Raw genomic sequence first — 27,496 nt, forward strand, 5'->3', positions numbered from 1 at the left:
TGCTGGGACTGGGAGAGAATGGGATGGAGGTTCCTCTGCAGCTGTGTTCTGCTGGGCCATGACCCCAGCAAGGGGAGAGGAGGCTCTGGAAATATCCTGAGATGTTGGTTTGGGAAAGCAGTGTGTCCTGGTGGCCAAGAAGGTCAATGGTGGCCTGGGGGGCACCCAGCCTCTGCCCCCTCGTTTGGAGGGCCAGGGAGGCAGGGGGAGCTCCAGGAGCAGGGAGGGACTAAAGTGCAGCCCTTCAGCATGAGCCAGGCACAAGAGCTGCAGGGTGCTGAGCCAGCAGCAGGCTCCAGGGGAAGGCTCAGCCAAAGAGCCTTAACTCCATGCAGCAGGAGAAGTGAGGAGAGACCTGCTGGGAAGCAGCTCCAGGGAGAAGGAGCTGGCAGTGCTGGGGACAACAAATCAACCATGAGCCAGCAATGTGCCCTCATGGCCAAGAAGGCCAAAGGTGTCCTGGGGGCATGAGGAAGAGAGTGGCCAGCAGGGCAAGGGAGGTTCCCCTCCTCCTCTGCTCTGCCCTAGCGAGGCCACATCTGGAGTCCTGGGTCCAGTCCTGGGCTCCCCAGTTCAGGAGAGACAGAGAACTGCTGGGGAGAGTCCAGGGCAGGCTGCAGAGCTGCTGAGGGGCCTGGAGCAGCTCTGGGAGCAGCAAAGGCTGAGAGCCCTGGGGCTGAGAGCCTGCAGAAGAGCAGCCCCAGAGGGCAGCTGAGCAATGCTCAGCAAGAGCTAAAGGAGCTGTGGGGGGCAAGAGGCTGGGGCCAGGCTCTGCTGAGTGCTGCCCAGGGCCAGCACAAGGGGCAAGGGGCAGCAAGTGTCAGGCAGGAGGTTGGAGCTGAGCAGGAGGAGAAAGTTGTTTGGGGTGAGGCTGCTGGAGGCCTGGAGCAGGCTGCCCAGAGAGGTTGTGGAGTGTCCTGGTGTGGAGAGCTTCCAACCCCCCCTGGGCACTGTGCTGCTGGGCAGGGTGCTGGGGGTGCCCTGCTGGGGCAGGGCTTGGGCTGGGGGAGCTCCAGAGCTCCCTTCCAACCCCTCCCTGCTGGGCCTGTGGGATTCTGAGTCTGGCAGGGAATGCTTTGGCTCTGCCTGCTCTGACCTGTAGCAGATGCTGCCCCTCAGGGAGTTCACCCAGTGCTTCCCAGTGCCCACCTGCAGGGTGCTGGCTGGGTGTCCTTTTGCCATTGTCAGCACTTGGGGACTGGTGAGAAGAGCAGGGCCACAGGGCCAACATTTCCCTTGTGCTGAGCTGAGCTGCAGCCTTGCAGCACTTCCAGGGAGGGGCTGAGCAGCAAGCTGGGGACAGGCTTTTGAGCAGGGCCTGTTGGGACAGGCCAAGGGGGGATGGTTGGAATGAAGAGAGAGAGACTCAGGGTGGAGAGAAGGGAGAAAGGTTTGGTGCTGAGGGTGGGGAGAGCCTGTGCCAGGCTGCCCAGAGAGCTGGGAGCTGCCCCATGGCTGGCAGCAGTGCAGGGCAGGTTGGTTGGGGCTGGGAGCAACCTGCTCTGGTTGGGGCTCTCCCTGCTGGCTGCAGGGCTTGGACTGGATGAGCTGGAAAGGTCCTTCCCAACCCAACCCAGTCTATGATTTTATGCTTCCATGATGTCATCTAAGCCATGTTTGAGTCTCCAGCTTGGTCCCTACCCCTGGTGATGAAACCCTCCCAGTTCCCTGTGTCTCATCTATTAACTCAGCAACCATTCAGGGTTCCTGCCTGCAGCAGGGGAGCTGCACACAGCCCACAGCCACTTTCTCTGGGCCTGCTTTTGCTGTTGATCAGCCCTAAGACTGATCTGCCTGGGAGACAACCTGCAAAGCTCCTGCCTTCAGACTGTGTTTGCCCAGCTATAGAACAGCAAGAGAGGAGGGCACCTTCCAGAGCTGCACCTGGTGCCTTTGCCACCATCCCCCACAGCAAACCCCAGGCCAAGCTGTCAGCCCCTGGCTTGGCCAGCAGCTCTCTGAGCTGGGTTAGGAACTGGCTGGAGGCTGAGCCCAGAGAGTGGTGGTGAATGGTGCCACAGCCAGCTGGCAGCCAGGCACCAGTGGTGTGCCCCAGGGAGCAGTGCTGGGCCCCAGCCTGATCAATATCTTCACTGATGATCTGGAGGAGGGGATGGAGTCAGGCATCAGCAAGTTTGCAGCTGACACCAAGCTGGGAGCAGATGTTGGTCAGTGAGAGGGCAGAAGGGCTCTGCAGAGGGACCTTGCCAGGCTGGGCAGATGGGCAGAGGCCAACAGGATGGCATTCAACAAGTCCCAGTGCCAGGGGCTGCACTTTGGCCACAGCAACCCCAGGCAGAGCTACAGGCTGGGGGCAGAGTGGCTGAGAGCAGCCAGGCAGAGAGGGACCTGGGGGTGCTGATTGACAGCTGGCTGAACATGAGCCAGCAGTGTGCCCAGGGGGCCAAGAAGGCCAAGGGCATCCTGGCCTGCAGCAGGCAGAGTGTGGCCAGCAGGAGCAGGGAAGTCCTTGTGCCCTGTGCTCAGCACTGCTCAGGCCACACCTGGAGTCCTGTGTCCAGCTCTGGGCTCCTCAGCTCAAGAAGGACATTGAGAGACTTGAAGGTGTCCAGAGAAGGGCAACAAAGCTGGGGAGGGGTCTGGGGCACAGCCCTGGGAGGAGAGGCTGAGGGAGCTGGGGTTGCTTAGCCTGCAGAAGAGGAGGCTCAGGGGAGACCTTCTTGCTCTCTGCAACTCCCTGCAGGGAGGTTGGAGCCAGCTGGGGGTTGGGCTCTGCTCCCATGCAGCCAGCAGCAGAACAAGAGGACAGAGTCTCAAGCTGTGCCGGGGAGGTTCAGGCTGGAGGGGAGGAGAAAGTTCTTCACTGAGAGAGTTGTTGGCCATTGGGCTGTGCTGCCCAGGGAGGTGGTGGGGTCCCCATCCCTGGAGGTGTTCAAGAGGGGACTGGATGTGGCCCTTGGAGCCATGGTTTAGTCCTGAGGTCTGTGGTGCTAGGTTGGACTTGATGCTCTCTGAGGTCTCTTCCAACCTTGGTGATCCTGTGAGACTGTGACACCCCTGGGACTGGCAGCCTCCCCAAGTGCTGCCCTGCTGAGGGACTGCTTGCAAGCATTTCAGTGTTCCATTCCAACCTCCAAATGCTTTTCCTAAGTCACCCATCCAGCACTTTAAATATTAACCACAGGCTATTTATAACCTGGCTGCTGCTGCTGCTGCTGCTGCTGCTCAGCCCTGGGCTGAAGTCAGTCCTGGCTTGCAGGGAGGCAGAGGAGAAAGGAGTGAAAGCAAAAGGCAAAACCCCTTTGGATGTGTTGATTTTGCCACTGCACTGAGGGCTGAGTGATTCCACACTCACTTGACAAGGATCCTGTTGGTTCATAGGTGAAATGGAATCATTGCTTGGAAGTCAGTGTGCAGATGGCCCCAAAGTGGGTGGCAGAGTTGATCTGCTGCAGGGCAGGAGGCTGTGCAGAGGGCCCTGGCCAGGCTGCAGCCATGGCTGAGGCCAAGGGGATGAGGTTCAACCAGGCCAAAGGCTGGCTCCTGCCCTTGGCTCACAACCATCCCAGGAAGGCTCCAGGCTGGGGGCAGAGGGGCTGCAAAGTGCCCAGCAGAGAAGGCCCTGGGGGTGCTGGGTGCCAGCAGCTGGAGAGGAGCCAGGGGGTGCCCAGGGGGGCAAGAAGGGCAGCAGCAGCCTGGCCTGGAGCAGCACTGGGGTGGCAGCAGGAGCAGGGCAGGGATGGTGCCCCTGGGCTGGGCACTGGGGAGGCCACAGCTTGGAATATTTGGCACAGTTTTGGCCCCCAGGGAAATTCTCCTTGTGAGTGATGGAGAGAGAAGGCCACAGAGCATCAGGTGAGGTGGGGTGTCTGGAATCTTCTCCAGGTGCACCATTGGCAGGGCTCTTCTCTTGCATGGGCTGGACTACACCTGAGGCTGTCACTGCCTGTCTCTGCTCATGTGGCACAGTGTCAGAGGTCTTCCCAGTGAAGAAATTCTCTGCAGTGAGGCTGGGGAGACTCTGGCACAGGCTGCCCAGGGAGGCTGTGGCTGCCTCCTGCCTGGAGGTGTTGAGGACCAGGCTGGATGAGGCCCTGAGCAGCCTGTGCTGGTGGGAGGGGTCCCTGCCCATGGCAGGGGCTTGGAGCTGAATGATCCTGAAGGTCCCTTCCAACCCAACCCACTCTGTGAATCCCTGAGTCACTTCAGCCAGGGACATTCCTCACCTGTGTGCTGCAGGGTGCCACTCTCAGCCACCGCAGTTCACAGCCTGGTAAAGAGACCTCATGGCTGGCTCCAGTTTGGGTGAGCAGGTCAGAAATGTGCCCTCGTGGCCAAGAAGGCCAATGGTGATCTGGAGGGCATGAGGAAGAGTGTGACCAGCAGGGCAAGGGAGGTTCCCCTCTGCCCCAGGGATCAGTGCTGGGCCCCATCCTCTCTAACATATTCATTGATGATCTGGAGGAGGGCATTGAGTCAGGCATCAGCAAGTTTGCAGCTGAGACCAAGCTGGGAGCAGAGGTTGGTCAGTGAGAGGGCAGAAGGGCTCTGCAGAGGCACCTTGCCAGGCTGGGCAGAGGGGCAGAGGCAAACAGGATGGCATTCAACAAGTCCCAGTGCCAGGGGCTGCACTTTGGCCACAGCAACCCCAGGCAGTGCTACAGGCTGGGGGCAGAGTGGCTGAGAGCTGCAGGCAGAGAGGGACCTGGGGGTGCTGGTTGATGGTAGGCTGAACATGAGCCAGCAGTGTGCCCAGGGGGCCAAGAAGGCCAAGGGCATCCTGGCCTGCAGCAGGCAGAGTGTGGCCAGCAGGAGCAGGGAAGTCCTTGTGCCCTGTGCTCAGCACTGCTCAGGCCACACCTGGAGTCCTGTGTCCAGCTCTGGGCTCCTCAGCTCAAGAAGGACATTGAGAGACTTGAAGGTGTCCAGAGAAGGGCAACAAAGCTGGGGAGGGGTCTGGGGCACAGCCCTGGGAGGAGAGGCTGAGGGAGCTGGGGTTGCTTAGCCTGCAGAAGAGGAGGCTCAGGGGAGACCTTCTTGCTCTCTGCAACTCCCTGCAGGGAGGTTGGAGCCAGCTGGGGGTTGGGCTCTGCTCCCAGGCAGCCAGCAGCAGAACAAGAGGACACAGTCTCAGGCTGTGCCAGGGGAGGTTTAGGAAGGAGGTTAGGAGGAAGCTCTACACAGAGAAAGTGATTGCCCATTGGGATGTGCTGCCCAGGGAGGTGGTGGAGTCCCCATCCCTGGAGGTGTTCAGGAGGAGACTTGCTGGGGTGCTTGGTGCCATGGGTTAGTTGTTTGGGTGGTGCTGGATGATAGGTTGGACACAATGATCTTGAAGGTCTCTTCCAACCCGGTCTGGTCTATTCTATTCTATTCCATTCTATTCTGCTCTGCTCTGCTCTGCTCTGCTCACTGGAGCTGATCTCGAGGTCCTTGCCTCCTTGTGCTTGCAGCATGTGGCTGAAGAGCTGCAGGAGCTGCTGCAGTGGCTGATGGGAGCCCCGGCTGGACTCAAGATGAACCGAGCCTTGGACCAGGTGCTGGGACGCTTCTTCCTCTACCACATCCACCTCTGGATCAGTAAGTGCAGCTGACAGCCTCCCCAGCCTCCCCTGGCACCTCCTGGCTGCTTGCCTAGGGGCAGGTGATGAATCAGAGGGCGCTGCTGCAAGTGCAGGCCGGTCGGAGAGCCTGCCTGCTGTGGGAACTCCAGCCCGAGCTGCATTCCCACACGGGGAAGCGCTGGGGGGGATGGTCCTGAGGAGTGCAGAGCACAGCAGAGCTCCCTCACCTGCTGCCAGGATGCTGAGAGGACAAGGGAAGGCTTTAGGTCTTTGCCACATGAGGCAGCTGGTAGGATGTTAGAAGGGCTGTGGAGAGCAGGTCACAGAGATTCTCCTCCCACTCTGCTCTGCCCTGCTGAGGCCACCTCTGGAATCTTGTGCCCAGTTCTGGGCCCCTCAGCTCCACAAGGACCTCAGGGAAGTGCTTGAGAGAGTCCAGCCCAGAGGCACAGAGCTGCTGCAGGCAGTGCAACATCTCCCTGGGAGGCCAGGCTGAGGCAGCTGGGGCTGGGAGCTGGGAGCAGAGCAGCCTGAGGGCTGCCCTCAGTGCTGGGGCTAAAGATGTGCAGGGCTGGAGCCAGGCTCTGCTCAGGGCTGGCCAAGCACAGCACAAGGGGCAGTGGGGGCAAGCTGGAGCAGAGGGGCTGCCAGAGGGCCAGGAGGGAAACCTTTGTCCCTGTGAGGGTGGCAGAGCCTGGAGCAGGCTGCCCAGAGAGGCTGTGGAGTCTCCTGGTGTGGAGAGCTTCCAACCCCCCTGGATGTGTTGTGGGTGCCCTGCCCTGGGGGCTGCTGCTCTGGCAGGGGCTTGCCCTGGGGGCTGTGGAACTGTTTGACTTCCATGTTCTCCTGGCTGTGATTTCTGGAGCAGTGCTCAAGGGCAGGGGATGAGTGTTGGGAGAATGTTCCAGCCAAGTGCTGACCCTCTGCAATACCCTCCAGGCTACATCCACCTGCTGTCCCCCTTCATTGAGATGATCCTGTGGTACGTGGCGCTGTCAGCCTGCCTGGGCCTGACCGTGGCGCTCTGCATCCTCTCCGACATCCTCGCCCTGCTCACCTTCCACATCTACTGCTTCTATGTCTATGGAGCCAGGTGAGCTGCTGCCTCTGGCCTCTCTCTTGGGTGTCAGAGACTCAGACACTCACACAATGGGCTTGGGTTGGAAGGGATCATCCAGCTCCAAGCCCCTGCCATGGGGGCTCCCTTCCCACCAGCACAGCTTGCTCAAGGCCTCATCCAGCCTGGCCTTCAGCACCTCCAGGCAGGAGGCAGCCACAGCCTCCCTGGGCAGCCTGTGCCAGAGTCTCCCCAGCCTCACTGCAAGGAATTTCTTCCTCCTCTCCACTCTCAGTCTCCTCTCTCCCAGCTCAAAGCCATTGTCCCTGGGCCTGGCACTCCCAGCCCTTGTCCCAAGTCCCTCCTCAGCTCTCCTGGAGCCCTTCAGGTCCTGGGAGGCTGCTCTGAGGTCTGCCTGGAGCCTTCTCTTCTCCAGGCTGAACACCCCACACTCTCAGCCTGTCCCCACAGGGGAGGTTTTCCAGCCCTCTGAACATCTTCATGGCCTCCTCTGGTCAGCAGGTTTGGGGTTACAGTGTGGCTGTGACACCATCCTGGTGTCACTCTCTGGCCTCTTGGAGGTCCCCATGAGTCTCTGAGGGGGTGTGAGGGGGTGCCAGGGAGCTTTGAGGCATGGCTGGGGCACATCAGGGTTACCTTGCAAGTGGTGCCCACCAGTGTGCTCTGGTCCTGCCCTCCTTCAACACATCCTGCAGCCCACCCAGGCCACTGGACAGAGCTGCTCTTGCTGAGGAGTTGAGGGACACTGTCCCAAATGAAGGCTTAGGAGGTACAGAGTGGGCATGGTCCCTCCCCAGGCTGGGAGCAGAGCAGACAGCAGAAGAATTAGCAGTTTAGGGAATGGAAACACTGAGATGGGAGAAGGAATCAGGTCTGGGCTGAGCTCACCCCCAGCAGCAGACAGGGGCAGCCTCTTGCCAGCACCTCTCATGACTGCAGCTCCTGTCCTGGCCTTGCTCCTCCTCATTGTGCAGGGAGTGGAAAGAGGCAAAGCATCTCCTCAGCTGATGGCTTCTCCCCTGAGAGCTGCAGGGAGCCAGTCCACCCAGCTGTGAGGCAGAGGGAGCTACACCACTCCTGCACTGGCACCAAAGTGCCCCTCTGTGCCAGGTGCAGAGTCAGGAGGGGACAGCAGTCACCCACCAGCAGCACAGCCACCACCACCCTGTGTTCCTGCAGCTGGCAGGGGACTTGCTGGCTGAGGTGCTGGAGAAGCCTGAGATCCCCTTCTGCAGCAAGGCACAAGAGTGGGCCTGTGCAGGCAGGCAGGGGAGGTGGGGCAGGTGCTGCTGCTTGCTGCCACCTCAGGGGGCTGTGCATGGCCTCAGCCAGAGCCACAGGGCAGCTGTGGCCCAGCAACCTGCAGCAGCTGTCCTGGCAGCCTCCTGCCTCGGGGTTAGTGCACTGAGCAGTGCCTGCCAGTCTGGTGGCACCCTGCCAGCTCCTGGAAGCAGTTGGTGTTCCGCACAGCAGACTCCTCTCCTGGCCTCTGCTGCCTTGAAACCTGAGCAGCCTCCATGCCTTCCCTAGGCTGGCTCAGCAGCCTGGCCTTTAGCTCATGCTTCTCAGGCTGGGTCTCCTCTCTCTACCTCCCTCTGTGTTAGATGTTGCTTCCCAGGGCTCTTTGTGCCTCCTCTCCACCTCTGCCTTCTTCAGTGCCATTCTGTAGGGCTGTCTGTTTCCCAGCCCTGATCATCCCAAGCTTCCCTCACTGTTGCTGTGCTTCCATGAGGGAAGCCTGAGAGGGGAGATTGAGAGTGGAGAGGAGGAAGAAATTCCTTGCAGTGAGGCTGGGGAGACTCTGGCACAGGCTGCCCAGGGAGGCTGTGGCTGCCTCCTGCCTGGGGGTGTTCCAGGCCAGGCTGGATGAGGCCTTGAGCCACCTGGGCTGGTGGGAGGGGTCCCTGCCCATGGCAGGGGGCTTGGGACTGGGTGAACCAACCCAAACCATTCTCTGATTCTATAAAGTATCTCCAAGTGTGGTAGAACCAAGTGATGAAAGCCAAAGGCAAGGGTGCAGGAGGGGCCAGCAGCCACCCAGCTGAGCTCTTGCAGCTCTTGAGGGTGTGTTTGGAGCTGTGGTTAAGTGGAGAAGGTGCAGGGGCTCCACTCCTCCCCTTTGCCTCCCTGTGCTGCACTGACTCCAGTGTGAGGGGCAGGACCTTGGGCAGGGCTGCTGTGGCAGGAGGGGGAGCAGGGCAGATGTGGGCTGGTGAGGCAGCAATGAGCTCAGGGGAAGCAGCTTGCTGCTGCTTCTGTGCAGGGCTGGCATGGGGCTGGCCCCTGCGGCTCTGCCTGAGGGCTGCCCTCCAGCCGGGCACTTCCCTTACACCAGCCTCTGCCTCAGCAGGGGCAGAGGGCAGGAGCCTCGCACAGCCCTGGGGCAGGGCATGGCACAGCCTTTGCCCTCCTGAGGCCCAGAGCTGGCTGCCACAGCCTGTGCCGCCCGCGCCAGGGGCCGGCCCCGCTCGGGTTGCATCTGCATCAGGGGCCGTGGGGCAGCTGGGCCGTGGGGCCGGCGGCTGGGCCGTGGGGCCGGCGGCTGGGCTGTGGGGCAGCAGGGCCGTGGGGCCGGCGGCTGGGCCGTGGGGCCGGCGGCTGGGCTGTGGGGCAGCAGGGCCGTGGTGCTGCGGGGCTGTGGGGCTGGCGGTGGGGCTGTGGGGCTGGCAGTTGGGCTGTGGGGCGGCTGGGCTGTGGGGCAGTTGGGCTGTGGGGCAGCTGGGCCGTGGGGCCGGCGGCTGGGCTGTGGGGCAGCAGGGCCGTGGGGCCAGCGGCTGGGCCGTGGGGCCGGCGGCTGGGCTGTGGGGCTGGCGGTGGGGCTGTGGGGCTGGCAGTTGGGCTGTGGGGCGGCTGGGCTGTGGGGCAGTTGGGCTGTGGGGCAGCTGGGCTGTGGGGCAGCAGGGCCGTGGTGCCAGCATCAGGGCTGTGGGGCCGGCAGCGGGACTGTGGGGCGGCTGGGCTGTGGGGCAGCTGGGCCGTGGGGCCGGCAGCTGGGCTGTGGGGCAGCAGGGCCATGGTGCCAGCAGCAGGGCTGTGGGGCTGGCAGCTGGGCTGTGGGGCATCGGGGCTGTGGTGCCGGCGGCGGGGCTGTGGGGCGGCTGGGCTGTGGAGCGGCTGGGCTGTGGGGCTGGCAGCTGGGCTGTGGGGCAGCTGGGCCGTGGGGCCGGCAGCTGGGCTGTGGGGCAGCAGGGCCGTGGTGCCAGCAGCAGGGCTGTGGGGCTGGCAGCTGGGCTGTGGGGCATCGGGGCCGTGGGGCCGGCGGCAGGGCCGTGGGGCCGGCGGCTGGGCCGTGGTGCCGGCATCAGGGCTGTGGGGCTGGCAGCTGGGCCGTGGGGCCGGCGGCTGGGCCGTGGGGCAGCTGGGGAGCTCTGATGCTCTGCCTCCTCTCTCTGCCCAGGCTCTACCGCCTGAAGGTCTGCGGGCTGGCGTCGCTGTGGCGCCTGTTCCGCGGCAAGAAGTGGAACGTGCTGCGGCAGCGCGTCGACTCCTGCTCCTACGACCTGGACCAGGTACTGCCGAGCCGCAGGGGCTCCCCCGCTGCTCTCCTCCCCCAGGCTCGGCGCCCACTGGCTGATGAATGAGGGCAGAAGCCCTCCTGGCATATGGCAGTCAGATCCCAGACGTGCAGAGCAGAGAATCAGAGAAAGGCCTCGAGTAGAACATGAAGAGAAGAGTCGTGAACAGACCTTGTGGTTAGTGCCAGGAGAGCAGAGCCCACTGCAGGGACCTGACCCGGCGTTGGCCATGGGAGGGGTGAGCCCTGCCTTATCTATCAGCATCAGAGAGACACCTGGAGTCCTCCTGAGCAAGCTTTGTCTGAGGTTTAAGCTGCCGAGGAGCTGGCACAGCTGTCTTGGAGATCATTTGGAGTAGAATCATAGAGTCACAGAGTGGTCAGGGCTGGAAGGGACCCCAAGGCTCAGCCAGCCCCAACCCCCTGCCATGGCCAGGGACACCTCACACTGCAGCAGGTTGCTCACAGCCACCTCCAGCCTGGCTGCAAACACCTCCAGGCAGGAAGCTTCCACCACCTCCCTGGGCAACCTGTGCCAGGCTCTCACCACCCTCCTGGGCAACAACTTCCTCACAGCCAATCTCAATCTCCCCACTTCTAGTTCTGCTCCATCCCCCCCAGTCCTATCCCTCCCTGACACCCTCCAAAGTCCCTCCCCAGCTTTCCTGGAGCCCCCTGCAGATCCTGGAAGGCCACAGGGAGGTCTCCTGGGAGCCTTCTCCTCTCCAGCCTGCACAACCCCAACTCTCTCAGGCTGTGCTCCCAGCAGAGCAGCTCCAGCCCTCTGTTCCTCCTCCTGGCCCTGCTCTGGACACCTTCCAGCCCCTCCAGATCCTTCCTGGCACAGAGGCTCCAGCACTGGCCCCAGAGCTCCAGCTGTGGGCTCAGCAGAGTGGAGCAGAGGGGCAGAATCCCCTCCCTGGCCCTGCTGGCCACACTTCTCTTGCTGCAGCCCAGGCTCTGCTGCAAGTGCTCCCTGCTGGCTCCTGCTGAGCTTCTCCTCCCCCAGCACCCCCAAGTCTTCACCCACCTCAGAAGTCCTCCTGGAAGTCCTTTATTTCTGCCTTGCAGAATCCCCAGCAGCAGAGGGTCTCAGAGTCCCACTTACAGCAGGTCCTGGAAGCCCTTAAGAGACAAAGCAGCTAACAGAAGTCCTGAGCATATCCCTAGCAGCATCTCTGCACCAAAGCCCTTACCAGAAGTAGCTAACAGAAGCAGAAGTCCCTAGCAGGCCTAACCACCCCAAGCTGTTCCTAACCCCAGTGACTCTTGCTCAGGGTGCCTGTTTCCATACTCTGTTATCAATCCCCTAACCCCAATGAGCTCAAATCTGTTGCCAGTGAGAGGTGCCAGAGTGCCCAGGAGGTGGCTTCTGCAGCCTGTCCCAAGCCAAGGGTGCCAAGGTGAGGCTGCTGTTCTTGGCACCCATGGAGTGTGATTGTTTTGCTCTAGGCAGCTAAGGAATTGGTCAGCTCAGGCACCCTGCACTCTGCAGCTGCCCTCACAGCAGTGGCTGCAGCACTGCAGGATGCTGCCTGTGGCCAGTGTGATCCCATCCTGCTTCAGCTAAGCATGGAATCATGGAGTCAGAGAATGGTAGAGGTTGGAAGGGACCTCCAGAGACCATGGAGTCCAACCCCCTGCCAGAGCAGGGGCACCGAGGGCAGGCCAACACAGGAGCACATCCAGGTGGTGCCACATCCAGCTGGCAGCCAGGCACCAGTGGTGTACCCCAGGGAGCAGTGCTGGGCCCCAGCCTGTTCAATATCTTTATTGATGATCTGGAGGAGGGCATTGAGTCCATCAGCAGTGAGTTTGCAGAGGACTCCAAGCTGGGGGCAGGAGTTGATCTGTTAGAGGGTAGGAGAGCTCTGCAGAGGGACCTGGACAGGCTGGGCAGATGGGCAGAGGCCAAGGGCAGGAGATTGAACACATCCAAGTGCCAGGGGCTGCACTTTGGCCACAGCAACCCCAGGCAGTGCTACAGGCTGGGGGCAGAGTGGCTGAGAGCAGCCAGGCAGAGAGGGACCTGGGGGTGCTGGTGGACAGCAGCTGAACAGGAGCCAGCAGTGTGCCCAGGGGGCCAAGAAGGCCAAGGGTATCCTGGCCTGCAGCAGGCAGAGTGTGGCCAGCAGGAGCAGGGAAGTCCTTGTGCCCTGTGCTCAGCACTGCTCAGGCCACCCCTGGAGTCCTGTGTCCAGCTCTGGGCTCCTCAGCTCAAGAAGGACATTGAGAGACTTGAAGGTGTCCAGAGAAGGGCAACAAAGCTGGGGAGGGGTCTGGGGCACAGCCCTGGGAGGGGAGGCTGAGGGAGCTGGGGTTGCTTAGCCTGCAGAAGAGGAGGCTCAGGGGAGACCTTCTTGCTCTCTGCAACTCCCTGCAGGGAGGTTGGAGCCAGGTGGGGGTTGGGCTCTGCTTCCAGGCAGCCAGCAGCAGAACAAGAGGCCACAGTCTCAAGCTGTGCCAGGGGAGGTTTAGGCTGGAGGGGAGGAGAAAGTTCTTCCCAGCAAGAGAGATTGGCCACTGGGCTGTGCTGCCCAGGGAGGTGGTGGAGTCCCCATCCCTGGAGGTGTTCAAGAGGGGCTGGGATGTGGCCCTTGGAGCCATGGGTTAGCTGTCAGGAGGTGTTGGGTGACAGCTTGGACTTGGTGATCTCTGAGGCCTGTTTCAACCTTATTGATTCTGTGAAAGTCTCCACACCAGGAGACTCCACAACCTCTCTGGGCAGCCTGGGCCAGGGCTTAAGAAACCTCTTCCAATGTCCAACTTAAACCTCCCCTGGAGCAACTGGAGGCCATTTCCTCTTGTCCTGTCCCTTGGGAGCAGAGCCCAAGCCCCAGCTGGCTGCAGCCTCCTCTCAGGGAGCTGCAGAGAGCAAGGAGGTCTCCCTCAGCCTCCTCTTAAGCAAAGAGGGAGCAGAGGGACAGGAACTGCAGGAATCATGGAGTTGTTGGGGCTGGAAAACCTCTCCAAGAGCATCCAGTCCAACCAGCAACCCAACCCCACCACGGCCACCAAACCATGGCCCCAGGTGCCATGGCCACAGGGTTCTGGAACCCCTCCAGGGATGGGGACTCCACCACCTCCCTGGGCAGCCTCTGCCAGTGCCTTCATAAACATCTCCCCAGTTCCTCCTGAGCTTCTGTTGCACATCCAATCCCAGTTCTTTTTTCCATGGCTCTTGGATGCCTTTGTGCTGCCCTGAGCAAGTGCAAATGCTGACACTCTGCATCTCTGGCTCTTCAAGCAAACCCTTTGGTTGCAATCAGAGCTGCAGCAAGAGCACAGCAACTGTGCTGCTCTGCAGCACCCCTGCCTGGCATCCTGGAATGGCTTGGGTTGGAAGGAACCTTCAAGCTCAGCCAGCTCCAAACCCCTGCCATGGGCAGGGACCCCTCCCACCAGCACAGCTTGCTCAGGGCCTCATCCAGCCTGGTCCTGAGCACCTCCAGGCAGGAGGCAGCCACAGCCTCCCTGGGCAGCCTGTGCCAGAGTCTCCCCAGCCTCACTGCAAACAATTTCTTCCTCCTCTCCACTCTCAGTCTCCTCTCTCCCAGCTCAAAGCCATTGTCTCTCCCAGCCCTTGTCCCAAGTCCCTCCCCAGCTCTCCTGGAGCCCCTCCAGGCACTGGAAGGCTGCTCTGAGGTCTCCCTGGAGCCTTCTCTTCTCCACACACTACAGATTCCCAATTCTGGCTGGTGCTGAGTGCCTGCAAAGGGCCCTGGGTGAGCTGCAGTGGGTGCTGCAGCTGCTGGCAGCTCCTGGAGCATGGGAGAGGGTCTGGGGGAGGGAGGTGGGCTGGGAAGTGGTGCCCAGCAGTGTTGCCACAGTAACAGCCCTGCTGGAGCTGCTATTAAAAGGCTCTGCTTCATTCACACTGTGCTGGAGCCTGGCCCACTCCTTCTCCTCCAGCAGCAGAGGCAGCTTTTTGTCAAGCCCTTCAAGCCCTCCTTGAGTTCCTGAAAGGCTGTGGAAAAGCTCCACAGAGCCTGACCTGCTCCACCAGTGCAGCTCCTGCCCCACAGCCCAGCAGCTCTTTGCCTTTCTCCCTGCTGATGAAAGCCTCTGTGCCAGGGAGACAGTTGGCATCGGGGCTCCCTCCCTGTGTGCTTGGAGAAGAATTGGTTTGGCCCTCAGGCCTCATCCTGCTGCTCTGCAGGGCAGTGGGAGTTGTGTCATTGGCCTGGGGGGGGGGAGGAGACTTCCAAAGCAGACCTTGAAAGACTTCTGGAGCTGTTATAGAAGCAGAGAATCAGTCACTGCCTGAGCTCCTCCAACCATCCTCTAACTCCACCAAGGCTGGGGCTGAGCCATGGCCCTCAGCACCACAGCTCTGCCTCCTGGGAACACCTCCAGGGATGGGCACTCAGCCACCCCCCTGGCAGCCTGGGCCAGGCTTGCAGAACCCTACCAGAGAAGTTTCTTCTAATACCCAACCCAAGCCTCCCCTGGGGCAGCTTGAGGCCATTTCCCCTTGTCCTGTCCCTAGGGAGCAGAGCCCAAGCCCCAGCTGGCTGCAGCCTCCTCTCAGGGAGCTGCAGAGAGCAAGGAGGTCTCCCTCAGGCTCCTCTTCTGCAGGCTCAACCCCCCCAGCTCCCTCAGCTGCTCCTCCCCAGCCCCTTCTCTGGAGCTGCCCCAGAGCAGGGCAGGAGCAGCTGCTGTGTGGAGGGGAGGCTGGGCTGTGATCTGCTCCTGGCCCTGCTGTGGAGCTGGGCTGCTGCTGCTCTGCTGTGGCTGGCTGGGTTGCTTGCTGTCATAGCAGAGCCCAGCTGGGCCCTCTCTTTGCAGCAGTGGCAGTGCCCTGTGGCCTCTGTCTGCTGGGAGTGCCGGCTGCAAACTGAAGAGTCAGATCCCCATGTGCCAGAAATCTGCATCCTCCCAGCTGGAATGGGTTAGACTGGAGGCAACTGGGCTGGCCCAGAGTAAGAATCCCCTTGAGTGTGAGCAGAGGAGCTGATGACTCCTGCTTCCCTGGGGATGCTTCTCCAACATCCCTTCAGTGCTGTTCCCCCCACCCCAGGACCGCCAGCTTCCTTCTGCCTCCCACTTCCCCACTGAGCAAGGGGCAGAAGGGCTGTGGCTGGACTGCCCAGCCAGCTGCTGCTGCTGGGACTGCTCCTCAGCCACACTTGGGCAGCTTCTCCTCACCTGCCTCCTCTGCTAGAACAAGGAGGAGCAGAACCACTTCCCAGCTCTCTACAAAACTCCCTCCCAAAGTGCCACCTCCTGAAGCCCTTCCACATTTGGCTGCAGCAGGGCCAGGGAAAGGCACCAGAGCTGGGGAAGGGGCTGGAGAAGAGGGCTGGGGAGGAGCAGCTGAGGGAGCTGGGGGGGTTGAGCCTGGAGAAGAGGAGGCTGAGGGAGACCTCCTTGCTCTCTGCAGCTCCCTGAGAGGAGGCTGCAGCCAGCTGGGGCTTGGGCTCTGCTCCCTAGGCTCAGGGGACAGAAGGAGAGGCAATGGCCTGAAACTGTGCCAGGGGAGGGTTAGGTTGGAGAGGAGGCAAAATGTCTTTGCTGCCAGAGTGGTCAGGGACTCCCCAGATGCCAGAGTCTCCCCAGCCTCACTGCCAAGAAGTTCTTCCTCCTCTCCACTCTCAGTCTCCTCTCTCCCAGCTCAAAGCCATTGGCCCTGGGCCTGGCACTCCCAGCCCTTGTCCCAAGTCCCTCCCCAGCTCTCCTGGAGCCCTTCAGGTACTGGGAGGCTGCTCCTTGGTGCATCTCAGGCATTGGCAGAGGCTGCCCAGGGAGGTGGTGGAGTCCCCATGCCTGGAGGGGCTCCAGAACCCTGTGGCCATGGCAGCTGGGGCCAGGGTTTGGTGGCCATGGTGGGGCTGGGTTGGTGCTGGACTCAATGACAGGAGAGGTCTCTTCCAGCCCCAAAGCATTCTCTGATCTATGCTCTGCTGGTAAAATCTGAGCCATGGCTCTAAGCCTCAGCTGGGCAGGGAGTGGACAAGCAGCAGGCTGATGTGAGCTGTGCCCAGAGGAGGAAACCTTTGAGGAGAGGGCAGAATGCTGTCAGGTGCCAGTCAGTTCTGCTTCCAGGCACACTCCTGGCCCAGGCAGCCTGCTGCAGGCTCAGGGAGGGAAGCAGCACTCAAAAGCTTGGAGGAGGCAGCAGCAGGAGCAGAAAGCCACAGGCAGGAGCCTTGGAAAGCTTGGGTTTGACACAGCTTCCTGTTCCCTTCTGCTGTGCTCCTGTTCTGCCACTGCTCTGCTAACCAGGAGCATTCCCCTGTGTTTCTCTCCCCCCAGCTGTTCATTGGCACCTTGCTGTTCACCATCCTGCTCTTCCTCCTGCCTACAACTGCACTCTACTACTTGGTGTTCACCCTGGTAAGACACAGCCCTTGGAGCTGGTCGTGTGCTGCCTTCTGAGACACCCAATGGAGCTGGCCTGCTCCTTCCCTGCCATCCAGAGGCCACAGCTCTTTGTCTGGGTGTCCCAGGAAAGCTCTCACACAGCCCTTGCAGGCCAAGCAAGAGGAGTTCAGGACTCATTCATGGAGTCATAGAAGGGGTTGGGTTGGAAGGGACCTCAGAGACCATCCAGCTCCAAGCCCCTGTCCTGGGCAGGGACACCTCCCACCACCACAGCTTGCTCAGGGCCTCATCCAGCCTGGCCCTCAGCACCTCCAGGCAGGAGGCAGCCACAGCCTCCCTGGGCAGCCTGTGCCAGAGTCTCCCCAGCCTCACTGCCAAGAATTTCTTCCTCCTCTCCACTCTCAGTCTCCTCTCTCCCAGCTCAAAGCCATTGTCCCTGGGCCTGGCACTCCCAGCCCAGGTCTTTCCTGTGCTGGGGGCCCCAGAGCTGGAGGCAGTGCTGCAGGTGGGGGCTGAGCAGAGCAGAGCAGAGGGGCAGAATCCCCTCCCTGTGCTGCTGCTCTCCCTGCAGCTCAGCACTCAGCTGCCTCTGGGCTGCCAGGGACCAGTGCTGGCTCCTGGGGACTCTGTCACCAGCTGACCCCCCCAAGGCCTTCTCCTCAGGGCTGCTCTCAGCCACTCCTCACCCAGCCTGGGTTTGTGCTGGGGATTGCCCTGCCCCAGCTGCAGGACCTTGCCCTTGGCCTTGCTGACCTGCATGAGGCTGCCTTGTGCCCAGCTCTGCAGCCTGCCCAGGTCCCTCTGGATGAATCCCTTCCCTCCAGCCTGCCCAGGTCCCTCTGGATGGATCCCTTCCCTCCAGCCTGTCCAGGTCCCTCTGCATGGATCCCTTCCCTCCAGCCTGCCCAGGTCCCTCTGGATGGATCCCTTCCCTCCAGCCTGCCCAGGTCCCTCTGGATGGATCCCTTCCCTCCAGCCTGTCCAGGTCCCTCTGCATGGATCCCTTCCCTCCAGCCTGCCCAGGTCCCTCTGGATGGATCCCTTCCCTCCAGCCTGCCCAGGTCCCTCTGGATGGATCCCTTCCCTCCAGCCTGCCCAGGTTCCTCTGGATGGATCCTTCCCTCCAGCCTGCCCAGGTCCCTCTGGATGGATCCCTTCCCTCCAGCCTGCCCAGGTTCCTCTGGATGGATCCTTCCCTCCAGCCTGCCCAGGTCCCTCTGGATGGATCCTTCCCTCCAGCCTGCCCAGGTCCCTCTGGATGGATCCTTTCCCTCCAGCCTGCCCAGGTCCCTCTGCATGGATCCCTTCCCTCCAGCCTGCCCAGGTCCCCCTGGATGGATCACTTCCCTCCAGCCTGCCCAGGTCCCTCTGGATGGATCCTTCCCTCCAGCCTGCCCAGGTCCCTCTGGATGGATCCCTTCCCTCCAGCCTGCCCAGGTCCCTCTGCATGGATCCCTTCCCTCCAGCCTGTCCAGGTCCCTCTGGATGGATCCCTTCCCTCCAGCCTGCCCAGGGCCCTCTGGATGGATCCCTTCCCTCCAGCCTGCCCAGGTCCCTCTGGATGGATCCCTTCCCTCCAGCCTGCCCAGGTCCCTCTGCATGGATCCCTTCCCTCCAGCCTGTCCAGGTCCCTCTGGATGGATCCCTTCCCTCCAGCTGCCAGCAGGGCCACACAGCTTGGAGGCTACTGGGAATGGAAAGCTGAATTCTCCCTTCCAGACTGGGACTGCTGAAAGCAGAGGAGCTCTGGTGGCCTTCCCTGCAGCTCACAGCCTCTGCCACCACAGGGGCTTCATTTCACCTACAGCCTCCAGCTGCTGTTGGCCCAGAAGGCCAGGCAGGGTCTGCATTCCAGCTCTTGCAGGCATCCCCCAGCTGGGGGAGGCTGTAGCTGAGCAGCTGAGCCGAGGGCCTGGCCGTGCTGGTGGTGCTCACTGCCTCTGTGTCTGCAGCTGCGCTTGCTGGTGGTGATTGTGCAAGGCCTGCTGCACCTGCTGGTGGATCTGATCAACTCCCTGCCCCTCTACTCGCTGCTCCTTCGGCTCTGCAGGTCCTACAGGCTCGCAGGTAAGTCCCTTCCAGAGCTTCAGGGCTTCTCTTTCTCTCCTGGGAAGGGTGGCTGAGAGCCCTGGGGCTGGGTAGCCTGGAGAAGAGAAGGCAGAGAGGGGATGACAGCATCACAGCATCACCAAGGCTGGAAGAGACCTCAAAGAGCATCCAGTCCAACCTGGCACCACAGACCTCATGGCTAGGCCATGGCACCAAGTGCCACATCCAGTCCCCTCCTGAACACCTCCAGGGATGGGGACTCCACCACCTCCCTGGGCAGCACAGCCCAATGGCTAACAACTCTCTCAGGGAAGAACTTTCTCCTCCCCTCCAGCCTAAACCTCCCCTGGCACAGCTTGAGACTGTGGCCTCTTGTTCTGCTGCTGGCTGCCTGGGAGCAGAGCCCAACCCCCAGCTGGCTCCAACCTCCCTGCAGGGAGTTGCAGAGAGCAAGAAGGTCTCCCCTGAGCCTCCTCTTCTGCAGGCTAAGCAACCCCAGCTCCCTCAGCCTCTCCTCCCAGGGCTGTGCCCCAGACCCCTCCCCAGCTTTGTTGCCCTTCTCTGGACACCTTCAAGTCTCTCAATGTCCTTCTTGAGCTGAGGAGCCCAGAGCTGGACACAGGACTCAAGCTGTGGCCTGAGCAGTGCTGAGCACAGGGCACAAGGACTTCCCTGCTCCTGCTGGCCACACTCTTCCTGCTGCAGGCCAGGATGCCCTTGGCCTTCTTGGCCCCCTGGGCACACTGCTGGCTCCTGTTCAGGCAGCTGTCAATCAGCACCCCCAGGTCCCTCTCTGCCTGGCTGCTCTCAGCCACTCTGCCCCCAGCCTGTAGCTCTGCCTGGGGTTGCTGTGGCCAAAGTGCAGCCCCTGGCACTTGGACTTGTTGAATGCCATCCTGTTGGCCTCTGCCCCTCTGCCCAGCCTGGCAAGGTCCCTCTGCAGAGCCCTTCTGCCCTCTGACTGACCAATCTGATCAATCTGACTGATCTGATCAATGCCTCTCAATAGCTGAGGGGTGGGGGGCAAGGTGAAGGAGCCAGGCTCGTGTCACTGGTGTCCTGTGATAGGACAAGGAATAAGCTGGAAGCCAGGAGGTTCCAGCTCAGCATCAGGAGAAACTTGTTCAGTCTGAGGCTGCAGGAGCAGGCTGCCCAGAGAGGTTGTGGAGTCTCCTTTGGAGACATTCAAGGCCCACCTGGATGTGCTGCTGTGTGACCTGCCCTGGCTGCTCCTGCTGGAGGTCCCTTCCAACTCAGCCCATTCTGTGATCATGGAATCACAGATTGGCTTAGATTGGAAGGGACCTCAGAGGTCATCCAGCTCCAAGCCCCTGCCATGGGCAGGGACCCCTCCCACCAGCACAGGCTGCTCAGGGCCTCATCCAGCCTGGCCTGTAACACCCTCAGGCAGGAGGCAGCCACAGCCTCCCTGGGCAGCCTGTGCCAGAGTCTCCCCAGCCTCACTGCAAGGAATTTCTTCCTCCTCTCCACTCTCAGTCTCCTCTCTCCCAGCTCAAAGCCATTGGCCCTGGGCCTGGCACTCCCAGCCCTTGTTCCAGGCCCTCACCACCCTCACACTGAACAACTTCTTCCTCAGCTCCACTCTAACCCTGCTCTGCCTCAGCTCCAAACCCTTCCCCCTTGGCCTGGCTCAGACCCCCTCAGCCAAAGTTCCTCTGCAGCCTTCCTGCAGGATCCCTTCAGGTGCTGGCAGCAGCTCTGAGGAGCCCCTGGAGCCTTCTCCTCTGCAGGCTGCACAGCCCCAGCTCCCTCAGCCTGTGCTCCCAGCAGAGCTGCTCCAGCCCTGGCAGCATCTCTGGGGCCTCCTCTGGCCTCTCTGCAGCAGCTCTGTGTCCTTCTGCTGGACACTCAGAATGCTTCTGCATTATGCATTTGGTATTGATGCAGTGGGGAGACAGGAGAGGAAGCACAGCTTGAGCTGCTCACTGATTCCTGCAAGGGAAGAAATCTGATGCTGCAGCAGCTCCAAGAACACCTCTGGAAAGCCTGTGGCAACTAAAAGTGCCACCCACAGCAGCAGCAGCAGCACAGAAATGGGTTCAGCTTTTGCTTTTGGCTGAGGAGCACTGGCTCAGGTGAAACTGCTGAGGGTTAAACAAGTTGTGAGCCTGGGGGGGTGAGCTCTGAACCAAGGCAGCCTGCAAAAGAAGGCAGAAAATGTGCTGCATCCCAGGGCTGGCTCTGCACTGGCTGTGGGCTGCTGGCACTGCCTCAGCTCTGGGCTGACTGAAGTCCTGAGCTGTTTGCTGTTTTAGCCTGGAGCAGAAGAGCAGCCCCAGAGGGCAGCTGAGCAATGCTCAGCAAGAGCTAAAGGAGCTGTGGGGGGCAAGAGGCTGGGGCCAGGCTCTGCTGAGTGCTGCCCAGGGCCAGCACAAGGGGCAAGGGGCAGCAAGTGTCAGGCAGGAGGTTGGAGCTGAGCAGGAGGAGAAAGTTGTTTGGGGTGAGGCTGCTGGAGGCCTGGAGCAGGCTGCCCAGAGAGGCTGTGGAGTGTCCTGGTGTGGAGAGCTTCCAACCCCCCCTGGGCACTGTGCTGCTGGGCAGGGTGCTGTGGGTGCCCTGCTGGGGCAGGGCTTGGGCTGGGGGAGCTCCAGAGTTCCCTTCCAGCCCCCTCCCTGCTGGGGCTCTGTGAGTTAGTTGCCTGACTTTGTCTCTTTGTTGGCTGCTTGCTTGCTCCTCTTCCACCTTTTAAGACAGAGGGCAGGCAGTGCCCTGCTGCCTGCACCTGAACAGGCAGCTTGAGGAAGTTCTGCAGCCTGCTGTGTTCCTGGCCCCAGCACAAACCAAGGCACTGCTGTGGTGACTTGGGTTGGAAGGGACCTTCCAGATCACCCAGCTCCAGCCCCTGCCATGGGGCTTCCACCTGCACAGCTTGCTCAGGGCCTCATCCAGCCTGGCCCTGAACACCCCCAGGCAGGAGGCAGCCACAGCCTCCCTGGGCAGCCTGTGCCAGAGTCTCCCCAGCCTCACTGCAAACAATTTCTTCCTCCTCTCCACTCTCAACCTTCCTGAAGCCCCAGGGGAAGCCCAGCTTTCAATACAGCTCAGCAAAATGCAGAGAAACCCTTCCCAGCCCCTCCAGAAAAGGCTTCCTGAGTGGGGAGAGAGTTGAGAGCAGAGCTCCCTGCTAGACCACAGAGCTCCCACAGCTTTCTCTCCCAGCAGCTTTAAACTAATTCACAGCTTGAGGAAAAGAGAAAATGGTTTGGTCTTAAAGCCAGCAAGAGTCCTAACAAGGGACAGGAGGAGAGGCAATGGCCTCAAGTTGCCCCAGGGGAGGTTCAGGTTGGACATGGGAAGAAACTTCTTCACTGGAAGGGTTCTCAGTGCCTGGCTCAGGCTGCCCAGGGAGGTGGTTGAATGCCCAGGCCTGGAGGTGTTTCCCAGAGGCAGAGCTGTGGTGCTGAGGGCCAGGGCTCAGCCCCAGCCTTGGTGGAGTTAGAGAAGGGTTGGGCTGGAGGAGCTGGAAGGGCTTTCAGCCAAAGCATTTCTGTGGTTCCAGGAGTCACACAGAGCCTGCAGCCATGCTGCTGACACCCAGGCAGAGCTTCAGCTCTGTTTCTCCTGAGCCACTGATCTGTGGCAGGTCCCTTCTTCACTTTTGCTTCATCTTCCTATGGAGTCACAGAACTGTTTGGCTGGGAAAAGCCCTCCCAGAGCAGCCAGGCCAACACCAGCCCAGCCCCACCAGGGCCAACAAACCCTGGCCCCAGCTGCCATGGCCACAGGGCTCTGCAACCCCTCCAGCCATGGGGACTCCACCACCTCCCTGGGCATCCTCTGCCAGGCCCTGACCACTCTGCCACCAAAGACATTTTGCCTCCTCTCCAACCTAACCCTCCCCTGGCACAGTTTCAGGCCATTGCCTCTCCACAGGAGACTCCACAGCCTCTGTGGGCAGCCTGCTCCAGGGCTCTGCCACCCTCTCAGGGCAGAAGTTCCTCCTCACCTTTAGATGGAACTTCCTATGGTCAGGTTTGGGCTCAGTGCCTCTTGCCATGTCCCTGGGCAGCACTGAGAAGAGTCTGGCCCCAGCCTCCTGCCACCCCTTAGATGTTTGTAAGCATTGATCAGAGCCCTCTCAGCCTCCTCTTCTGCAGGCTGCCCAGCCCCAGCTCCCTCAGCCTCTGCTCAGAGCTGCTGCAGTGCCCTCAGCAGCTCAGTGTCCCTGTGCTGGACTCTCCCCAGCAGTTCTTTGTCCTTCCTGGGCTGGGGAGCCCAGAACTGGACACAGTTCTGCAGGTGAGGCCTGGAGAGGGGGAGGAGAACCTCCCTTGACCTGCTGGAGCTCAAAGAAACCCAAATCACTTCTCACTGCCCTGCAAAGCTGCTGCAAAGGTGGAAGGGTTCAGCAGTGAAGGGGAGGCTGCAGGCTCCAGCTCCAGCCCCTCAGAGCTGAGCAGCACAGCCTGGGCTCTTCTCCACCCATGGATTTAGTTCCTTTGCTTTGTTCCTTTTCAGCTGGTGTGAAGTTCAGAGTCCTGGAGCAGCAGGATGGAAAACCTCTGCGGCTGCTGATGCAGGTCAGCCACTTGTGCCCCTCCATGACACAAAGCACAATGCTCCAGGCCAGAAGGGAGCTCCAGAGCTCCTCCAGCCCAACCCCCTGCCCTCAGCAGGGACATCCTCCACCAGCTCAGGCTGCCCACAGCCCTCTCCAGCCTCACCTTGATCTCCAGGGCTGGAGCCTCAGCCCCCTCCCTGGGCAGCCTGTGGCAGTGCTCCAGCAGCCTCCTGGGGCACAACTTGTTCCTCACATCCAAGCTCAATCTGCTCTGCTCTGCTCTGAAGCCATTGCCCCTGGGGCTGTCCCTGCAGGCCTTTGGGAACAGTCCCTCTGCAGCCTTCCTGTAGCTCCCTTCAGGTCCTGGCAGGCTGCTCTGAGCTCTCCCTGGAGCCTTCTCCTCTGCAGGCTGAACCCCCCCAGCCCCCTCAGCCTGTCCCCACAGCAGAGCTGCTCCAAGCCCCTGAGCATTCTCCTGGCCTCCTCTGGAGCCTCTCCCTCAGCTCCAGGTCCTCCCTGTGCTGAGGGCTCCAGCCCTGCACACAGCCCTGCAGGGGAGGTCTGCCCAGAGCAGAGCACAGTGCCAGGATCTCCTCTCTGGCTCTCTGGCAATGCTGCTCTGGGTGCAGCCCAGGCTGCCCTTGGCCTCCTGTGCTGCATCTCACCCTGCCTGCCCCTGGCCAGCTTCTCCCCACCAGCACCCCCAAGGCCTTCTCCTCAGGGCTGCTTTCTCTGCCCTCCTCCCCCAGCCTGTGCTGACAGTGAGGAGGTGCAGGACCTGCCCTTGCTCTGCTTGAGCCTCAGGAGCTTGCCCTGGGCACCACCTCTGCAGCCTGCCCAGGTCCCTCTGGATGCCCTCCTGGGGGATGGACAGCAGCACTCAGCCTGGTGCCCTCTGCACACTGCTGCTGCTGCCTCGATCTCACTGCCTGTGGCATTGAGACAGAGATTAACCAGCACAGAGCCCTGAGGGACACCACTTGTTCTGTGGGAGGCTTCCCCTCTGCCTGGCCCCAAGCTCTTGGCCTCAGCTGCAGCTGTTCTGAAGCTGCAGCCACGGAGAGGCTTCACTGCAAAGATGGCAGCTGGCAGCTGCTGCAGCAGGGCAAATCCATTTCACAGCAGCATCATGCAGCTGTGGAGCCATGAAGCTTGGAACAGACCTCCAGGCTCATCAAGCCCAACTGTCCACCCAGCACTGAAGCACAGCCCTCAGCACCACATCCCCATGGCTCTGAACCCCTCCAGGCATGGGGACTCCACCACCTCCCGGGGCATCCTCTGCCAGGCCCTGACCACTCTGCCACCAAATACATTTTGCCTCCTCTCCAACCTACCCCTCCCCTGGCACAGTTTCAGGCCATTGCCTCTCCTAGGGAGCAGAGCCCAACCCCCACCTGGCTCCAGCCTCCTCTCAGGGAGCTGCAGAGGTCTCCCCTCAGGATTTTCTGCCAGGGAAGGAGGTGCTGGCAGCAGGGAAATCCTTCTTCCCCTTGCAGGAGGGACACTGAGACCATTCCCTGCCTTTGCAGCAGCTCTGCCACGTCCCTGAGCTGCTTTTGTGCTCTTTGCATCCTGGGAGGAGGGTCTGCAAGCAGCCTTGAGAGCTTGGAAGGGACCCCTGGGCTGGGGGGGCTGTGTGGGAAGGGATTCAGGGCAGCTTCTCAGGGCTGTTGATTTTTTTTCCATCCCCAATCTAGCCCTGCTTGAGCAGAGGTCAGGGCAGCACAGGAGCCAGCAGCAGTCCAAGGGGAATGCCTTCAACAGATGTCCTCTGGAGCAAAGCTGCACTGCCTGAGCACAGTCTGCTCTGGCCAGCAGGGCCAAGGGAGTGGTGCTGAGGCCACACCTCGAATGCTGGGAGCAGTTTTGGAGCCTTCACTCCCAGGAGGAACATTGAGGAGCCAGAGCAGGGCCAGAGCAGAGCAAGAGAGCTGGGGAAGGGTCTGGGGAAGAGGGCTGGGGAGGAGCAGCTGAGGGAGCTGGGGGTGTTGAGGCTGGAGAAGAGGAGGCTGAGGGAGACCTCCTTGCTCTCTGCAGCTCCCTGAGAGGAGGCTGCAGCCAGCTGGGGCTTGGGCTCTGCTCCCAAGGAACAAGGGACAGGATGAGAGGAAACAGCCTCAATTTGCACCAGGGGAGGTTTAGGTTGGCCATGAGAAACAATTTCTTCCCCACAATGATTGTCCAGGCCTGGCCATGCTGCCCAGGGCAGTGGTGGAGTTCCTGTCCCTGGAGAGGCTTCAGAGCTGTGTGGCTGTGGTGCTGAGGGCCAGGGCTCAGTGCTGCCCTGGCAGTGCTGGTTAAGGGCTCTTGCCCTCCCCCACTGCCTCTGCTCCTTCCTACAACACATCTCCTTGCTGCTGTCACAGCTCACAGGGTGCCAGGGGCTGGAAGGGACCCAAAGAGATCTTCCAGTCCAAGCCCCCTGCCAGAGCAGGAGCAGAGAGCCCAGCACAGGGCACACAGAACACATCCAGACAGGGCTGGGAAGGCTCCAGGGAAGGAGACTCCACAACCTCTCTGGGCAGCCTGCTCCAGGCCTCTGGCAGCCTCCCAGGGCAGAAGTTCCTCCTCCTGTTGAGGTGGAACCTCCTGGGCTGCAGTTTCCATCCACTGCCCCTTGGCCTATCCCAGGGCACAGTGAGCAGAGCCTGGCCCTGGCCCTCTCTGACCCCCAGCCCTCAGCTATTGATAGACATTGATCAGATCCCTCTCAGCCTTCTCCTCTCCAGCCTCAGGGCTCTCAGCCTCTCCTCCCCAGGCAGTGCTCCAGGCCCTGCAGCATCCTTGGAGCCTCCCTTGGCCTCTCTGCAGCAGCTCCCTGTGCCTCCTGAGCTGGGGAGCCCAGACCTGGCTGCAAGCTTCCAGGGGAGGTCTCAGCAGGGCAGGACAGAGGGGGAGGAGAAGCTCCCTGGCCCTGCTGGCCACACTCTGCTGAATGCCCCCCAGGACCCCCTTGGCCTCCTTGGCCCCCAGGGCACATTGCTGTGCCCTGCAGCCCTTGCTGCCCCCCAGCACTGCCAGCTGCTTCTCCCTGGGGCTGCTCCCCAGCCCTCCCAGCCTGTGCCTGTCTCTCCTCACAGATCAACCCTCTGTCATATGGCAGTGTGGTGCAGACCTACAGGCTGCCAACCTACAGCTGCTACCCTAAGGATTCCTGGGCATCCCTCTGCAAGAAGCTGTTCCTGGGGGAGCTGATCTACCCTTGGAAGCACAAAGGGGAGAAGCAGGACTGAAGAGAGGAGTGAAGCTTGAGAGGCCTGGTCAGGAGACCACCTTGGATCCTCCTGCTTGTGGACCAAAGGCAGATCTGAGCCTGGGTGCCTGCCCTCAGAGCCTGGCCAGCTGGGGAGGGCAGGAGCTGCTCAAGGCAAGTGTTTCCCAACAGGATGTTCCAACTCCCCTCTTCCCCTCACTCTCTGTTGTACAACATGCTGGGAATGCTTCTTGTAGCCCAAGCTGAAGCCCCTCAGTGCCTCCTGAGAGCAGCCTTTGGTGTGGCTGAGGAAGTACCTCCTGAAGAGACTGATGATGATGATGATCTCCTTCCATGTGAGCTGCCAGGGCTGTGTTGAATCAGCCCTTAGGGAGCTGCAGAGCCACAGCACTGAGGTGCCAAAGGGTGCTTTGGACCTGTTGGGCTTCAGCCTTCAAGCTGGATGATGAGAGCCAGGGTGGAGGCTCAGCTTGCTGAGTCCTGCTCTGGACTGGCTGTCTTCAAGGGGGATTGATTCTTCTCCTTGTGGCTGAGCTGGGGTTCACCCCCACAGCACACCACAGCAGTGGGGCTGGAGGCCCAGAACTCAGCCTGCTCCACCTGGGTGCACTTGGGGGCTCAGCTACCTGTGCTGGAAAGCAAAGAGTCCTTGGGGGGGGCAGGCTGAGCCCCGAGCTGACAACAGCACCGATGTGCTGAGCACAGGGCTCAGCCCCCAGGCTGCTCAGCTCTGCAGCCAGAGGGCTCAGGGCTGCTTCTCTTGGCCACACAGGGCCAGCCCTGGCTGGGGGGGGGTTGGTTGTGCCAGAGGAGAGCAGCAGCTCAGCTCTTGGACAGCTCCCCCAGCCCGGGGGCGGATTGTGCTGTGTCCTCACTGTGCCACTGCAGCCTCCTCTTGCTCAGGGCCCAGCTGAGAGCCTGCCCACGTGGAGCCTCAGCTTTTGCACCCTGTGGGAGTGGAGGGGCTCTGGAAGCCACCTCAGATGGGTGCCCATGGAAAGCACTGCAGCTGCAGAGAGCTTTTCCTTGGCAGAGAACTCCTGCTTGGGCTCCTACCCCGGCTGTGGGCCTCGGTGTCCTGCACTCACTGTGCTCTCACCTTGATGTGAGCCTTCAGTGCCCTCTCTTGGGGAGGTGCTTCTGAGCACAGCACTGTGATGTCCCTCTGGGTGCTTTGCTGTGGCACAAGAAGGAGCTGGAGCTGTTGGAGTGGGGCCAGAGGAGATGCTCAGAGGCTGCAGAACCTCCCCTGTGGGGCCAGGCTGGG

The 27,496-nt window shown here is 61.3% G+C and overlaps 1 protein-coding gene across 1 annotated transcript in view; it reads left to right on the plus strand.

Moving 5' to 3' along the window:
* The window catches only part of PIGQ (phosphatidylinositol glycan anchor biosynthesis class Q), a 44,708-nt gene extending 18,289 nt beyond the window's left edge, over window positions 1–26,419 (plus strand). The window contains exons 4-10 of the mRNA XM_054161358.1: window positions 5,415–5,541; window positions 6,465–6,618; window positions 10,001–10,112; window positions 16,373–16,453; window positions 18,394–18,508; window positions 22,970–23,031; window positions 26,096–26,419. Coding sequence (XP_054017333.1) covers window positions 5,415–5,541; window positions 6,465–6,618; window positions 10,001–10,112; window positions 16,373–16,453; window positions 18,394–18,508; window positions 22,970–23,031; window positions 26,096–26,248 — 804 coding nt within the window. The 3' untranslated portion in view covers window positions 26,249–26,419. The remainder of the gene's footprint in view (window positions 1–5,414; window positions 5,542–6,464; window positions 6,619–10,000; window positions 10,113–16,372; window positions 16,454–18,393; window positions 18,509–22,969; window positions 23,032–26,095) is intronic.
* The last annotated feature ends 1,077 nt before the right edge of the window (window positions 26,420–27,496 follow it).

Source organism: Dryobates pubescens, chromosome 4 (assembly GCF_014839835.1).
Source record: "Dryobates pubescens isolate bDryPub1 chromosome 4, bDryPub1.pri, whole genome shotgun sequence".
NCBI lineage: Eukaryota > Metazoa > Chordata > Aves > Piciformes > Picidae > Dryobates > Dryobates pubescens.